Source organism: Anas platyrhynchos, chromosome 1 (genome assembly GCF_047663525.1).
Source record: "Anas platyrhynchos isolate ZD024472 breed Pekin duck chromosome 1, IASCAAS_PekinDuck_T2T, whole genome shotgun sequence".
Lineage (NCBI taxonomy): Eukaryota > Metazoa > Chordata > Aves > Anseriformes > Anatidae > Anas > Anas platyrhynchos.
Window position 1 is genome coordinate 64,399,980 of NC_092587.1, and position 17,687 is coordinate 64,417,666.

The 17,687-nt window shown below is 46.6% G+C and overlaps 1 protein-coding gene across 5 annotated transcripts in view; it reads left to right on the plus strand.

Annotated features, from left to right (window-relative positions):
• The first annotated feature begins 1,558 nt into the window (after positions 1 to 1,558).
• The window catches only part of ADIPOR2 (adiponectin receptor 2), a 44,413-nt gene continuing 28,284 nt past the window's right edge, over positions 1,559 to 17,687 (plus strand). For 2 of the 5 annotated variants that reach the window (XM_072035021.1, XM_005010209.6), the window contains exon 1: positions 11,838 to 11,910. In XM_072035021.1, the coding sequence (XP_071891122.1) occupies positions 11,853 to 11,910 (58 nt within the window). In that variant the 5' untranslated portion in view covers positions 11,838 to 11,852. Of the gene's footprint in view, positions 1,744 to 8,517; positions 8,699 to 11,837; positions 11,911 to 17,687 lie in introns of those variants that run through there. The other 3 variants (XM_072035803.1, XM_027454595.3, XM_072036058.1) reach the window with 3 other exon arrangements.

The window sequence follows — 17,687 nt, forward strand, 5'->3', positions numbered from 1 at the left end:
CTGCCAACTTTCACAAAGTGCAGGACTGCGTAGTGAGGACTAAAACATTCAGAGGAGGAATTAAGGTGGTGAACATTTTATATTAATGCTGTGAGCACTAGGAATTATCTTTAAATGCCCAAGAAGTGCATAACTCATTTTTTAAAAATGTGTCTTTCCAAACGAGTAGTTTGCCCTGTATGGTAGAGCACAGCTTTGCTTTTTGATTTACAGGCTTTTGAACCAGAATAAACCACTTTAATTCAGTTTATTTAATATTTAATGAAACAGCGTTCCTATCTCAATTTCCCTCTTAACCGGCTGAGTACGCATTGAGCTATGCTGACAGGAAATGACAGATGAAAATGACATGCAGTTTTTACATGCATTTTTAGTCGCTGGAGCTCGCAATATTTTAAAATCATTAGCGCCATTTTACAGATGAAATACTGAAACACGGGGCAGGAAATGCTTCATCTGACAGGCAGGGGTGGAGCCAGGAGCAGGCTCTGCAGCTGCTGCTCGCTGCCGTGCAGCCCTAGGGCTGTCAAAATACATTCAGATTGATGATAGGAGCCGTAAATACATGCAATAGTGCCATTGTGGTGCTCAGTGACTGCCCAGGTGCCACACAGACCCTCAAGATTGTAATGAATGTGTGAGTTGGGACGTATTTTAAAGGAGGCAATAGGGAATCATGTTTTTGTAAACAAGGTCTTAAGGAATGGGCGATATTTATTTTATGTCGGTATGTATTTTGGGCCAAAGTGTTTGAAACATTAATTTATGGGGATAATTTTGCTTCCATTAACTGTCTTGTTTACGCTCGATTGTTTGCCATTAAATTTCTGGGTGTGGATCCAAGTTTGTAGGCACGCACCTCCGAGGAGCACTGAAGCGAGCGGAGCCACAGAAATTTCAGCTAGACGAGTCCTGCCAGATCATCCAATTGTTCTCTTCGACAACACAAGATCATCCTCTGGCAGGCCGTTTCCCTTGTGTTTTGAGCCGTTTGGATGTACAGCATCCAGGCTGAGGGTTTCCACTATTTCCCCCAAGGAAGCGGTTTCAGAAGGCGTTATCTTAACAGGGCTTTTCCTGCCATTCTGCTTATGCTTCCCACTGCCTAACAAAGACACCTCGTGTCAGGCATGCCAGAAGCATCACAACAGCCGGGCTTTCCAGAAACCAGCACCGGGTTTAGGGATATGTGTGTGGGGGGTGTTAAAATGTCTGTGGGCGCACGCAGCGTTGTGGTGGCACTTCTTAAATACTGCATTATAGCTCGGGTCCCTTCAGCCCAATGGAGGAAGGTGCCTCAGCGCCTGGTGTGACCCACGGCAGGCCCCCTTCCGCCCCACCAGCGCCAAACCCCCGGTGGCAGCCATGCCGGGCGATAACCCCTCCCTCCCCGCGCCCCGCCGCACCCTCCCTGCCACAGCAACGGCGCTGAGCGGCGAACACCCCCCTCCCCGCTCCGCCAATCAGAGCCGCCCCGCCGCGGCCGAGCGCCTACATTTCCCAGCACGCCCCGCGGCCGCGCTAAGCCCCGCCCCCTCTCCCCGCACACCCGCTCCTTCCGGCGCGCGGGGCGCGTCCCCTCCCTCCCCTCCTGTCCCCTCCCGCCCCGTCCCCTCCCGTCCCGCCCCGCCCCGTCCCGCATTGGCGGCGGCCTCGCGCGCTGCTCACGCCCGAGGGCCGGGAGGAGGCGGCGGGGCCGGGGCCGGGGCCGGGCCGGGGCCGGGGGGCAGCGGCCGTTGCCAGGTGAGCGCCCGGGGGGGGGGGCGCGGGACGGGCCCGGCGGGCGGCGGCTGGGCCACGGTGCCCCCCTGCGGTCCCCTCGCGGTGTCCAGGCCGGGGCCGGCCGGTGAGGCGGTGGGGGGGGTGGGGGGGACACGGGAGGCCTCTGGAGGTGGGAAAGCCGCTGCCACAGCGAGCGGTGCGGGCGGTGTGCTGGGTGCTTGTTGTATCTGTTTTAACCCTAATTAGAACCTCAGGCAGCTAATTGAGTGCGTTTAGAGAATGGCTGTGCTGGTGTATTCGTGAGAAACGCCTTAATGGTAAACTTCAGCTGCACCGCCTGTAAGCCAGAGTGACTCAAGGTAAGGCACCGCGCACCTGTCACGCAGCAGAAGAGCTTCCAGGTCTTATCCCTTATCTAAAGGGACTTTTCTGCCCTAGCGCAGCCTGGAAGCTCCTCAGGTGGTTGAGCTGTCTCACACACCTTAAATTTGCAGTTTACCCCTTAAAACAGGCCTGGTTCCATGAAGGCCCTCTGGGAGTGTGTGCTGGGCACAGTCTGGTCTCCCAGAGTTGAGGTCCCAGCGTGTAATTTAAACTCCTGCCAGCCCTCCCCTGCTGTAGCTGGTGTTAAATTCCAGGCTGTGTGCTGCCCGTGCTCCTCGCCGCTCCTGGAGGTCGCAGAGCTGCGCCACGCAGCCACCCCCCTCTTCTGGAGCTCTGCTGTGAGATCCGTCGGCTTCCAGGGGCTGTTTTGTGGCATTTCAGAAGTGAGACACTTTCTTCACAAGAATACTTCACGTTTGGGTGGTAGCTGCTGCAGCAGAGGAAAATATCTTTACGACTATCAGAGCGAGATGTTGTGTCACGGAACGGGTGCAGCGCGGTCTTGAAACGCAGCCTGTTTTCTTATCTGCAGCTCGGAACTGTTATTCTTCAGGCAGAAAGGGAAGTGATCATGTTTTGGGTTTGTTTTTGTCTCTTCCTGTAGGGGTGCCAGGCAATTCCAGTTATGATGATGTTAGGCTGTGGTTTGTGCTTCGTAAAGAAACCTGTTATGTATGCAAACTTCAGCTGTACCGTGACACCTCGTCCTATGTGAGGACTGCGAGTGGGGGTTAGCAGGCAACTTGAGAAGAAGTTTGTTGTTGTCTTGGAAGCATAATGTTTGTTGATCATCCGGAAGCGACTCCCTTAACAAAATGTTGTTAAAGAGCCTGTGGATAAGGCTGTTGGCAGCTTCATGGTGAAAACCTGTGAGAACAGTCACTAATGCAGAAACTGAGTTGGAGTTGGTGATGGCAGAGTTAAAAGCTGCATCCAGACTCTGCCCGAGTTTTCCAAATCAAGCTTTCTGTGTACACATCAGATACGAAAACATAATCCAGCGTGAAGGAAGAGAGTGTATTTTGGCATAGTTCTTAACAAAGGCTTTCAAGGCGAATATTCCTTCAACAGATTTTTGTTTATGATGCACATGTTCTCAATGACAAATGTAAAATGTGATGAGCATAGGAGCTTACACTGTATCGGGTCCTGAACTGAGCCAAACAAAGGGCTCTCCCCACCCGTCTTTGCACCGATGGAGTGGGGTCGGTGCCACGGAACTGGTGGCCTCACTGCAAGTCTGCCCAAGTGCCTTGTGAGCCATGGTTTGGGCAGTTGTGGGTGAGATTCAGACTTGCAGCCTGACTCCTGGCTGCAGGATGGGAAGGCTGGGCTCTGAAAAGCCTGCGTTGGCTCTAGGCGAGCGGTTCTGTTGATTTGTCACGAAGGAAAATTAATGGGAATTGGCAGGGCATGTAATGCCAGTGATGTTAATGCTTGGACCTCTGTTGCCATCTTATGCTTTCAGTTGAGCGTTCCAGGAGCTGTGTCGAGCTTCCCTGTACAAAGATGCTCAATGTGAGGCAGTCGAAATTTTGCAAGTTTTACAGGTTTCTGGTTGTGTAACTGCATTGTCCGAGATGCTGCGCAAAGAAAGCAGGCTTGCTTTCGTCAGTGAAGATGTTGTCTGTACATGAGGAAAATCTTGATAAGGAAACTTCAGGCGGTTGTTGGATTATTATGCTGTTATGCCATCATCAATTCAAACGCTTAAATAGCAGTAGTTCTGAAATGGAAATAGCAATTCCGAGTATTTATGGTCTGAAAGTGTCTGTGTCTGAGTCATTCAGTGAATTTTCTGGCAGACAGTGTTGGTAGATTTTAAAAGACGCTCTTACACAAGATAATGGTAGTGATTGCAAAGAAGTATTTAGGACAGAGTTTACAGAGAAGGCGATTACTTCGAATTGTATCATCCTCTGATAAATCTTGTTTTAAATGAGTGCCCATCCTTTCTGCAAGGCGTTCTGTTTCCCTGGTTGCACCTAGCATAGTGACTGGCTGCCTTGGCTTTTTAAAGTGATACGTTTGTCAAGGAAAGTCCAATAAAGAAATTGGTTTGTAAAAAAGCAAGAATACGGTGATAAACTTAGTGCTAGTTTTGCTTCTGCAGAAAACAGGCTTCTGAAAACATTTTTAACTTCTGCTTGTTTGAGTATGTTCCGACTACCAGAACACTTTTATTCTTAGAAGTAGGATGCTGCTGGTCAAGATGTAAAATAATAAAAAGCAGAAGTTATCTCCACGTAGTTCCTGTTGCAGTACTTTGAAAAAAAATAACCTTCTGTGTGTGGCAGTAGCTTGGTGTATAAGCCTCAGACTTTTATCATTAGGTAATCGTGAACCTGAGCTGCACTTCATCCTGCCCAGTGAGTACACACACTTTCTGGGAAGTTTGTCTGATTGTTTTGATGTCAAAATGCTTGTCTTGATCAAGTTTAAAGGCAAACATCAATGTTTCCTTTCAGGGCTCAGTGTCAGTCTCTGCGAATGCAAGCAGCTGCTGTCCCCTTCGCGGGGTGGCGGTAAGCAGGCAGCCTCTCCTGGGGAAGGAGGTGCCACAGCTTACACCGCTGCTTTGTTGGAGAAGTAGCAAATAACTCGAAGCAAGGAGGTGTGGGCAAAATTACTGTGTTTGCAGTTTGGAAGAGGAAATATATGTTTAATACCAGCTTGTCATCTGGTTTAATGATTCCAGTTATGACTTCTTTTGAATTTTCACCCCCGTATGGAACTGCCTGTCCCTCGCTGTTTTTTTGTTAAGTGGCATCTGTTTGAGCCCTGATGTGGTCAGGGTAGGAAGTATTTTGAAGCCTTTTCAGTGTGTGTGCATATTAACGATCCCTTGAGCAGATGAAATATGTTGTAGGGGTGACAGGTAGAAATTAAGCTAATATTTGATTTGTTGCATGTAGTCACGATTGCTCTTGTGTTCCAGTGCCACAGACCTCTGCTGCCCCGTTAGTGGAGGAGGGGATCTCTCTTCCTGGCCTCAGCTCTCTTTGGCCTTATGTGAAATGTACTCCTGCCACGCTGCTTCAGGACTTCATCGCTGCAGACTTGCTTGCAGAAAGGTGTCTTCAAAGGTGTAGGTAGGAATAGGGTTCACAGGATACATAATAGTCAGTGTAGGGAACTTGCAGCACGGTTCAGCTGGATTTCATTAGCTGGGAAAATGCAGTGGAGTCTGCTGGGGTGTGCCAGCTGCTGTTGCTCTGAACAGGACTAATTAAGCTCTTGTGAGAACAGAAAATAGGCTCTATTAACAGAAAGAAAGTGTTGGAATAGGCAGTGCTGTAATCACCAGCTCTCAGATACCTTTAGATAGCAGTAAGCAAGACAGCAGACAATTTGCTCCCAGAGTGGGCTGGAAGTCCAGTCTGAATACCTAAAATGGGTGTTGCAGTGTTTGGGGGCCAGATCTAAGCACCCTGTGAGCCTCTTTGGGGTGCTGCTGTGGGGAAGGCTGCTTCCTTTTTTTCCCTTCCTTACTCTCTCCTTCCTGGCAGGGTTTTATCTCAGCGGTTAGCACTCACGTTGCTCCATGTGGTGCTGAAAGCTGAACGCACGCTCGATACAGGTGTTGTAATGTTGCAGCATTGTCTACGGTTGTTGTCTCTGCAACGTGAATTGTTGTTTTGCTGAATGCAGACATGATCATTTGCATATAGTCAAAGGCACGGTTAGATCGACTTACAAGTACATGAAAGCTGTTTTTCATAGGTTTTCACTCAGTTCCCCTCTCTCTCTTCTTAACCAAATTAAGTGTTACTTTCCCCAGCCTGTCCAGTTCCATTTGATTAGGGGATTGCAGAGACTGCTGCTCCTTGTTTGAAGGCAAGGTCAGCTGTGCTGCCCTGGTTAGGTCTAGAGGATGGCAGCTTTTATTCAGTTAGATCATGGAATGCATTGAGCAGGTCTCCTGCGGTTTTTAGTTAAGGCTCCTTTTGCTGCTGGGAATCCTTTGCGGATTTCTCTCTGTTTCAGTGATAGCATTCTGGCGAGGTTGCTGCTCTAGCTCCTTGTGGATATGCTCGGTGCTTGATGAGTACAATTTCCTCGAAATGTCTCTGTGTGGGATTTAGTAAATGGGATGTTTATGGATATTTGAATAAGCAGGCATCCTTCTGGAGGGAATGTGCCACACACCTTCGTGCTGTGTGGAACTTTTTCTTGATGTAGTTGTGCAAACTTCGATTTCCTGTACAAACTGCTCAGTGGGTGATGCTGTAACAGGGGCCTCAAGCCAACATGTCTATGTGCTGTTCCTGAGTTTTTGAAAAATGGAGAACTTGTGATGAGAATGCTTTTACTGCTTGCGTTTCATTATTCCAGTCTTCTGAGGGCGAATGCACCTCTGGTTTCTTAGATTTAATGAGTGATAAAACTCCTCCCTCACTAGATGCACTGATACCTGCCTCCCATGTAGACGAGTGCTAGAGCTGTGGGGTAAGGTGGTGGTGGTGGAGCCCGGAGATGTGACAGAACAGCGTGTTTTGCAAGCAGTGCTTTTATTTGCTTTCGTTGAAGTGGTTGTTTGTCTCCTTACGTATTCCGGAGAACAGCATTATAGCCTTGCAAGGTCGATAACAGCAATATTGTGCTGTTCTCGGTATTAATCTTTCAGGCAATTTTTAATGGAATGTGACTGTAGAAATAAAAAGAAGGGCCTATTCATAATTATCCTTAAAGTAGCTGCGTGATAAAGTGCCAGCTGTTGGCTTTCTGCCTGCTGTACCTCCAGTGGGGAACAAAATGGATTGTTTTCCGAGGTGGATGTGCTGAGAGTTGAGGAAAAACATAACAAAGTCAACAAAAGCTTTACGTAGTGGCTTTCTGACCTTTATGTGGTCTGAGCGAAGAGGAGAATGCTGAAAAAGGCTCGTGTCCTCATGCACTTAAGCATGGACATGAAGATTAACAGCTCCCTGACTTCCTGCTCTGTGACCTTTTTAATAAATGGCAACCATATTAATTCTGCAGCGTTATAGGAATAGTTCAATAATGAATGGGTTGTAAAAATCCGTTCCTTTTTGTGGACTTCACTAATGCAGCGAAGGAAATTGCTAGGTTGCTTAGATTTGATTTGTAAGATATTTATTAGGATTTTTTTTTTCATAGCTGCCTTGGCGTTCTTGTATCAACTGGGACCATAAAGAGGGCAGATCGATAATTAAATGTTAGATTTTTGTAACCAGGAGGGTGTAATGGGTGATTCAGTAAGCAAAGATGTAGTGCTAAAATAACTGAGAGGGAAAAAAAAACACCAAACACCTCTCTTCTAATTTGGACTTGGCCCTATAAGTTTAAAGGCAGGGTGTTCCCTGTGCCCTGCCATAAAGGCAAACTCAGAATTTCAGATTGAGCTGATCCTTGATGGAGAGCAAGAGAGGCCGGCCAAGTTTCACAGCACTTGCAGAAATGTTTCTGTCCAGAATACCCAGGCAGCGCGTGATGCTGTTGGAAATGCCAGTTATGTCAACTGATTTGGAAGGACTCCAGCGTGCGGGTCAGCGGGGGGAAAAGGAGGGGACACAGGACCGTCTGAGGTGATACGGGAAAACAAACCTAAAAAAACTCAGGTAAGGTCAGGGCTGATGTACCAGCACTGTCCCACGTGGCTGTCAGTAACCGGCTCTGCTTGGATTTTGAGAGCCGAGCCTTGAAGTGCTGTGGGACGGGTGGTACAAGCTGCTCTCAGAAGGACGCTGCTCTCTCATTCTTCAGTGTAAGCCCTCTCCAGCTGACTTTTTCTGCACTGGTTAAGCGGTTCAAAGCAGCCCCTTGTTACACATCACAGTAAAGTCATTGTGAAAAACAAAGCATGATCACAGAACTCATGACTGTTTTCCTCTGAAAACTAATGTCTTGGCTCAGTTTCAATAGTTCATTATTATGGAAGTGCCTGAGGGCTTGTGTGCCTGCAAGACTCACATGAATGTTTCGTGCAGGCTAAGGTCATCCTTGAAAAGGTACAATTCCGCATTCCTCTACCTTTAGCAGTCCGGGCTGGGTGTGCAGTAGTGAGATTTCAGGTGGCACCGAAAGAGCTACCGTTTTGGTAGGTTTTATTCTGTGGAAAGATTGAAACTCCCTTCAAATTCGGTGCTGCCTTCTTGTAGGTGCTGGCCTGAGCTAACAGGATGTTTTGAACGCTTTCTCATTTCAAGCCAAAGGGACTCCTGAATGAGGTAGTAATTTAAGCTATGTCTTTGTTATAAATGAACACTTAAGCACATTGTTATAGTCACAGGTGACAGTGGTGGTATTTGGGGTTGACCGAAGCATAGCTGCATAATTCCCGTTGTAGAATGACATTTAGTCACACCAGTGATGGCGTAATTGCAAATTGCTGGCACTTAAGATGAATTTCTAGGCAGCCATAAAAAGGAAAGGTGCAGAAGATGTGCATTACTGCTGCTTCTTCAGGGGATGTGACAGGTCACAGGGGAGCCGTGTCAGCACGTGGCGTGGCTGAGGCTAAGCTGACATGCAGGATGTGTTCACTAAAGCTGCCTCTCCTCAGCGACTGCCCAACGCTCTCTGCCTCTGAACTTCTCCTTGGATTGTGCTGAAGACCTTGGGTCGTCTTGTAAGTGGTCCAGAGAGTTGATTGTGTGAAACAGTGAGGGAAGCCATGCAATGCGAAGGCTTTGACCAGGCTGCTGGGGATTAAACTTGGTGCAGGCGTAGGACCAGCACTGCCTGACCATACTGTAAGAAGTGCAACGTTTGAGCCAGCTTTTCTGTTCGGTGTACGATGTGAAGTATGGCTGAAGTGGGTTGGATTAACTCGTAAACATTCCCTCCTCCGCTGGAGTGCAATGAATGTCAGTTTGAAGCTGGCTTGGGAGTGCTTTGTGCTTTACAACTCCAGCGACGCGAGATGCTAAGATAAACTCAGGCTTCATTTAGTGATGTTTTTAGGCTTTAAAATGCCATCAGACAAAGCAGAGAAGAATGGAAGGGAATTGCAGGAAAAGCCTTGTGCATTCCTCGCTGTTCTCATGCTGCAATATTTGTCACAGATCTCTCCCAAGCTATGATTTCAAACTCCCATGCGGGCTAAAAGCAGTGTTGTCTATGGTTTGGTGAAACTCCTTTGTCTCATTTTGTGACCTGAAACAGACTGACGTGTGGTTTAATCTAATTGACAGTAATAAATCAGTTTTAACAAGTACTAGTTTAGCCAAGAGTTTGGATAAAACGATAGTTCCACCGAACATTTTATGGGGAATGCTGTATCTGAGATGGTGAAAAATTCCCTGCTTTGCTTGGTTTTGTGCTGATACATGTGCACACTTACTTAGCTGTGACTATAGACAATGTTATTTAAGTCGAAGTTGTTATCGTGGTTGGCAAGCCTACAAAAAAGAAATGATTTTAATGTAAACAGAATGCATGCGTTTCGTTACCCAGTGTACACATTTGATAGCTGCTCTGTAGCACACAACCTAGGGATTTTTTCCTTTCTGTGTAAACTTATTTAGGTTTAAGCTAACTTGGAGGCAGCCTCCATGTTGCTTTCGCATCCTTCTTGTAGGAATTTTGGACTATAACCCCCCAAACTTGAATACAGAGGCCAAGAACCAGTGACAAATCTGAAGTGAGAGAAACTGATCTGTGCTGCCTCACAGGTAGCACAGCCGTTTGTCAGACGGCAGCAGCAAATTTGAGATTGAGGGTGCTACACTTTTGAGGGTGCTACACTTGTGCTTTTAGGAAATTCTGTTTTAGCTGTTGAAACAAGTGCTGTGTGTTACTCCACAACAAAGGTTTCAGGTCTTTTTGTTTCAGTGCTTTAAGTTGTGTTTCTCAGGACTGGGGCTTGCAAAAAATGTGTGCATGCTCTGAAATGAGGTGACTTTTAGTAGGACAAGCTTGGCTTCTGGTGTGGAGTTGATAGCTGAGGTGGATGCTAGGTATGTGTGTGAGAGTATAACCAGTCAGAGAGGACTTGAATTAGCCACTCTTTTCTATTTCATGAGGGAAAACTGCAGCGATGTGTCAGGTACTTGGTGGGATGCTGAGTTCTTGTATTTTTGTTTTCTTTTACCTTAAACCTTTGCTCTCCCTTGGAGCAGCAATAGAAATGGGTGAAATCAAATTACTGAGCGACAGTGTGCACACTACTCATTGAAGCTAAAAATTACAATTGGCTGACTGTCTGATCTGCATAAAAGAATGAAAATAGGGGCATGTTGGGTGTTTTGATTCAAGTCTCTGGAAAAAGGTGAGTCATTCCAACGAAACTTGGAATTCCGGAGTAACTATAATGTAAGCCAGGCTGGGTCAAACCAGAAATCCCTCTGCCTTAGCCTCAGGATCCTACCTCGCTTGTGGAGCTGCTGCTGAAGCTTCTTAACTGTGAGCCTCTAACCCGTGCTGCAGAAATATCTGCAAACTCATGCTCTGCTTGCTCAGTTTTCTTGTACTCGTGTCCCACCCATGCACAAAGTGACAAGACTTCCTGCTTGCAGCGGGGAGGCAAGAAACTTTGGGCTGGTTTGTGCACAGCAGGTTTTCACCTTTCCTGGAGATGAGTGGGTGGTAGGGTGCGGGTGTGTTTGTGGTAGGATTCCCTTGGTGCACCTCCCTGCTGCAGGAAGGAGTCCTGGCAAGCCTGCCTTGTGCTGAGGCTTTGACTGTGCTTTGTCCTTAACCTTTTCATTTATGCCTTTGGTGTCTGAAGCCCGGCCAAGTTGTAGGATCGCCTCCTGGCCCCAGCCAAGCTGGTTGCTTAGGGGTGAACTTGGCAAATGAGATTCTGGCAGCTGTCGGGTTTTTCTTTTCCCTTGGCCAGAGCACCATAGGATGGTGCGTGCTGGTTCTTGGGTGCCTTTGGGGAGCTATTGGTATTGGTAGGATGCTCTGCCTGCTGCCCCTGAGAAGTTTCCTGTTTGACCCTCATCCTTTTGTCCATGGGGTTTTTAATTTCCTGTTTTGTAATAATTTGATTTCTTCCTGTTTTGTTGTTGTGTGCGGTGGTGGTTTTGTTATTGTTGTTTGGTTTATGTTTTAAATTAGGCTCCTTCCTGTTGTTTCGCTGGGGGAACTCTAAGGTTTGAGTAAGCATGCCCATTCCCAGAGAAAGCAAATAGCTTCCAAACATGGATATAAAAACAGTGCACAGAAAACATGCACTGACATCGAGGGGCTTCTGGAGCTAGTGCTGACTTCACGTGCCTAACACCCCTTGATGGATTTGACCAGTCTCCTGATGAATCCTCATTCTGGAGCAAGGATTCACAGGGTTTCCCCATTTGCTGCACTGAGAACAGCTTTCTGTGTTTGAGGTTGCCGTCTGCTGACTCTGGGACCTTTGCTTGTCTACATCCAAAACACCAAGTATTTTCTGGTGTTGTAGACGTGAAGATTGAGAAAGCTTGCACTGTGTTGCAATCTTACCGTGCTTTTCAGTGGTCAGCACTGGTTTTAAAATAAAACTTCCCGTGCTATTGCGAAGCAAGTCCTCTCCCAAAGTGTTTACCAAATGTGTAAAATGTGATGCAAAAACACTTGAACTATTGCCAGTTAGCTAGGACATGATAAAAATAGATCTCAGATTTTGTGTTTCTTACGTGCAAGGCTTGTGTCACTTCTTACTCCTGTTACCCTAGCTACAGCTGCTTGTCTACGTGGGTCAGAGCTTGGCTGTTTATCAGGGCGGGTCGGTTGTCATCCAGGACTGTGCTTCTGTTCTGATATGACTAAATTCGCAGCGTGGTTTGACTCTCAGGATTTGCATGTCTCTCAGTGCCTACTTTTTCCCCAGAAAGCATCCTTACAGCTACTGTCAATACGGTAAGAACCCTTCATACCTTTCCTAACGGTATCCCTTGAGCCCTTAGAAGTGGATGAGGCAGCATTTATCCTCTTTTTCACACCTGACCCCCCTGTATAGAATTCTTGGCTGGGTTTCCATGTATGTCCCTGGCACACTGAGTAGCGTCTGGATGCTCTGTGTAGCACTCAGCCTCTGGTGAGAAGCTTGGCCTGCATCCTCTGGGTATTGATGCTGGCTGGCTGTATTGCCTTTCAGTCACAGCTGTGGATGCTGTAGCTTGCCTTTGCACCAGAACTATATTAAATGGCTTGTCTCTCTTTTGGAAAGATACCAAGCTTATACAGGAATGGGATCCCTCTGTTAGGTGTTGTCAGTATCCAGTATTTTCACCCCTTTCCAAAACAGTTTATCCGAGCAGTTCCACGTGTATTAACACCCCAAACAGATGCAGTTGGGCTAGAGTAAGAATACCTCCAGTGGCGACTGGAAAACTAGGACAAATAACTATTCAGTAGTTTGCTGACCCAGTTCTTGCTCTCTGCATGTGTTCCTCCTTTCTGGGCCCTTGTCCAGAAAATCAACCCAAATTCCTACCCTTCCTATTCTGAAGAGTTTGATTGCTTATCAACTTGGCCACGCTTCCTTCCTTTTCATAGGGCTTCTTAAAGGAATTGGGTGTCTGCTGTGTTGTCTAGGACTTCTTTCTGAAATTAGAAAGTGCAGATAGTCAGTGACTGCTTAGCTCATGGCTTTTTGTGTTTAGATGTTGTCATTGGAATACAGCAGCAATCCCGAGAGCAAACACTCCTCCACCCTGCCAGGTACAACTCTCCTCCCAGCATGTGTGGGTTTCCATCTCCACAAACTGAACGAGACCCTACAACTCCAGCAAACACTCTAACGCCTGGAGCAGCCATACAAAACCCAACACTACCGCCTTGCTGCTTAGCTCATGTTTTTTTGTGGTTTCATTTCTGTCATTGGAATATTTACAAACTTGTGGAAGGACCTTTGGGACAAAACAGCATTGCCTGGGTCACTCTGCTCCAAGGATTTCCCTCTGGGGGCAGGGTATTACCGTTTCAGAGGGCCCACTTGGGTGCTTGTCCTGGGGCTCTTTCAGACTTTGTTATTGTGTTGGAGTTCTCCTGTAGTGCTTTAAAGGCAGCTAATGCTCTGCAGGATTGCAAAATAGGAGAAGGGATGGAGGGCTCCACCCTCATTGGTACATCCGTGTTCATGGGCAAAGAGGAAGCTGCGTGTGTGTAAGGAAAGCCAAGGACTTGTTAGTAGGTTGATGGCAATAATCTTAACAGCCTGACTCAAGGTTCATTGGGCTAGATAGATTTCGTAAAGAAGGAAGAACAGTGAAGCTAGAAGACTTAGCTAAAGGAAAAAGTTGTCAGATGTGGCAATGTGCTTATGTTTTTTTTCCTTTCTCTGTTACACTCACCCTTGTACTACTGCCCCAAGCCTTAACGCCCGCAGCTCTGGGCTGCTGCGGAGGGTACCACCAAGTCGTCAGCTTCTGGAGTGCCCCGCTGGGAGGGCTGTGACGGTGCCTGTTTCTGCTTCCTGCCTCTGAGAGGAAGCAGAGGTAATTTTGTGAGCTGCAATGACAGTAATGCCATGTTCTGTCCACAGCAAGGACAGCCTGGGTGTCTTAACCTGAAACTCTCTGTTCCATGTGAAAATTGTTTCGTTTTTATTTTAAAGTAATACATTTTTATTACGGTAAATACTAGCTGCTTCATCTGCACATTTTTTTTTCTTAACCTCGCAACAGAAGATACAGGTTCAGTGAGGACAGGGAGGTGTCTGCTGCAGGTAGATTTGCCAGAACAAAATTTTCTTTATTTTGCTTTAGTGGTGCTGACTGCCATCCATGCAGTGTTTCTGCCAGTCCATATTTTACTAAACAAGTAGTGGAGCTCTGTGAGAGGATAGCTTTGCAATTACCTACTCTGATGTGTGGAGTGTGTATTTTTCAGTATATAGGTATGAAGGCTCCCTCTCACCGCAGCTCACCAGCAGCACTTTTTCTTTTGTGAGTTGAGACTTGTGTCTTTGTCCTGCCCTACAGTTATACCAGCTAATATTCTTATACCAAGGTGTTAAAACAAACCACAGCAAGATGAGTTTGTGTGAGCATGCCTTAGTTTAGATCCTGATGATGTGTTTTGAGTTCAAGCTCCATCTCTACTTCAAGGCCTTGCACATACTCAAATAATAATTTAGATTCTTAGAGTTTTAGCAGTAATCTCATGGAGTGTCATAAGTTATCTGTGGTCTTTTGCTCTCTCTCCTTAGTTATAGGACAGTAGAAAGTAATAAATGATTAACTTAACCTTTCTGCTTTTGAATTACATCAGTGGTGTGTTGGGATATCAGTGTCCCTGGTCTTGTTGCAAAATTTGAGATGATGGCCTGCATTTCTTTCCTGGTAATTGTGTTCATCTGAAAAAGTACTACTGGATAATAGGGTGTCCTGAAGGTTCACTTAAGCTTATTTCTTAACTCTCAGAAAACAGGCTGCCTTCCCTGTCTGTTGCATTAAGTACATTAAGGTACATAATTAATGAGTAACTTCACCTGGTCTTGGCTAGAACTTTGCCTGTTTGACTAAGTCTGCTTCTAATTGATGCAAATTAGGTGCAGTCTAGCTTCAGTGGATCTATTTTTTTTCCTTGGGTTCCTGGATGTTAAGAAAGTGTCTGCAAAAAATGCTGTGCTGCTTTTTTGATCTTAGACTGATACAATTCTGTGGGTAAGGAGGTTGGTTATTCCTACAGTGTTCTAACTTTTTTGCTGTGGAGAAGCAGCAGATTTTTAGCATTGTCTTACTTGTTGCAAAACTACATCGTATTTCTAAAGGGTGATGAATATGTGCTGTTTTCAGCTGAGAAAATGCCATTGTTGAGCATCAGCAAACAAATAAGGTTTTTCATAATGTTTTTTAAATCCAGGGATGTGAATATGTTTTGCAGACCAAACCAGCCAGCTTCAAAACAAAACACGGATGAGCAAGCTCGTAACACTGTGACAAAGCCTATAGAGATGATCAGCAAAACTGGAGAGCAGCTGCTCCCAAGAACTGGGAAGAGTGGTGGTCAGCATTTTGCAAGCCAGCCTCCGAGGTCCTGACCAGTATATGGAATGGGTAGTCTTGGTCGAGTGTCGGGTTTGCTGTGCCATGTGTGTTCTGCAGCTGGTCAACAGGTCGTAGTAAAGACTGTGGTGGACACATATATGACAATTAAATGGTTTGGTCAACAGGCAGCATTTTCCTCATCTGCTACAGGCTGACAGCTGCCTGTAAAACACCGAGGTTTAACATCCTTGGTGCCTGGTCTTAAATGCGTCCTGCTTGGAGTGTGCAGCCTGAAACATGTATATTCCCTTGCCTTGGGTCTGCCCTCAGACCCATGTGGGTCTTCACAAGGCAAGAGGTGACAGAAAAGAGAGGCTGCCTCCATGAGCCCTCACCAGGGGGCCATATGGCCATGCAGCTTGGCCCAAACCCGACCTGGCCTGCCTCACAGCTTCATCTTACTTGGTGTAGCTGGGACAGCAAGTTCACTAACTAAGGCTAGTACATCCTCCTTTTGCTCATCTGTGTGTGAAAAGAAAACAGTTTTTAACAGATTGCAGTAACAAGCAGCTGCTCTCTGCAGAGTTATTTACATGGCCATAAATACAGGACGAGAAGGACAGCAGAGGCCGCGAGCAGGACAGACAGGACACGGTGTAGAGGAATAGAGGCACAGGATAAGAGAGAAGGCACGGGCTTGCCACCGAAGACCCCTGGCTATAAACATCTCTCTAAAGGTCAGTTAGAAAAGGCAGACCTGAAGCGGCACAAAACTGGCTTTAGGGGCTACAAACCCAGGAACTAACATACGGAAAGGGCACCATATGCAGTAAGTTTAGGTGCAACCGAGAGCCACAGACCAGTGAAGAGAAATGTGTAAAACCGCACTAGCAAACATGCAGAAAATAACCTGCAGTGGATCTCAGAAGAAGGAAGCAGAAACAGGCACCGACACAGCCCTCCCAGTGTGGCACTCCAGACGCTGCTGACTTGGTGGTACCCTCTGCAGCAGCCCAGAGCTGCGGGCGTTAGGGCTCGGGGCAGTAGTGCAAGGGTGAGCGTAACAGAGAAAGGAAAAAAAACATAAGCACGTTGCCACATCTGACAACTTTTTCCTTTAGCTAAGTCTTCTAACTTCACTGTTCTTCCTTCTTTACGAAATCTATCTAGCCCAATGAACCTTGAGTCAGGCTGTTAAGATTATTGCCATCAACCTACTAACAAGTCCTTGGCTTTCCTTACACACACAGCTTCCTCTTTGCCCATAAACACGGATGTACCAGTGAGGGTGGAGCCCTCCATCCCTTCTCCTATTTTGCAATCCTGCAGAGCATTAGCTGCCTTTAAAGCACTACAGGAGAACTCCAACACAATAACAAAGTCTGAAAGACCCCCAGGACAAGCACCCGAGTGGGCCCTCTGAAACGGTAATACCCTGCCCCCAGAGGGAAATCCTTGGAGCAGAGTGACCCAGGCAATGCTGTTTTGTCCCAAAGGTCCTTCCATGAGTTTGTAAATATTCCAATGACAGAAATGAAACCACAAAAAAACATGAGCTAAGCAGCAAGGCGGTAGTGTTGGGTTTTGTACAGCTGCTCCAGGCATTAGAGTGTTTGCTGGAGTTGTAAAGGGTCTCGTTCAGTTTGTGGAGATGGAAACCCACACATGCTGGGAGGAGAGTTGTACCTGGCAGTGTTTGCTCTCAGGATTGCTGCTGCTCATCTGCTGCCGTTTACATTCTTGTACAACATCTTCTCTATAGAGGGGAGAAATGAATGTCACTTAGCTTACAACGAGTAGAGCTGTGGATTTTCGTGCTCCAAAGACACTTTTTTTTTCATAGTCACCCAACAGCTTTTCTGTGAATTGGGTGTCCTTGATGCAGGAGTTCAAAGTCTAGTTCTTTGAAGATGAAAAGTTGTCTGATTTCAGTCTTCCACCTGTAGACAGCCTGCGATCCCAAGTGTTACTAACGAAAACCAAGTGCATCTCTTTACCGTGGGCAACTGTGAAGCAAGTTGGTGTGTGCTTGTAAGATGTCTTCAGAATAAAATCATAAAAGGGCACAACGACTGAATGTTTTTTCCCTTGGAGAAGCTAAACCATTTAACAGAAAATGAACCAAAAGCAATTTTTCCAGGCCTGGGCTGTGGCTCTTTGTGGAATGTGATGTGAAAAGAACTTGAACTTCTGTTCCTCATTTTATGGAGCTTTGGTGACAATTTTCTTGGCTTTGGTTTATTGAGGAGTCCAACTAATTTACAGCAGCCATCCTGTCTGTGAGAGCTGGGCCCTGTGCGCTGGGGGTGGGCCAACCTCTGACATAACACTTCAACCCAGTTACAAAACCGGGGCCCAATTGGCAGTACAAATTGGGCAAACCTTGTAACGTTGTAATAGGATCCCCTGAAATGGATGCGTTTAGTTAATGCAGGCGGGCTCTTGGCTTGTTCCCTTTCTTTGGATCCAAACGCATCAGAATGTGCTCGATTGTTTGCCTCTGCAGCCTGCTGTGAAATAGCTTAGGCTGCAGTGTCCAGTGACAGTTTACAAGACACAAAGATGGCTTTTTGGCCACTGACCCCCGGCGGGAGTCTAATCTTTGTCTTGTAGATGCCCCTTTATCTAGGGGAGTTGCATCCAAGAGAAGAGGAGCTGAATTGCCTCCTCATTGTTCCTCGCTTTTGAAGATGACCCCCAAAG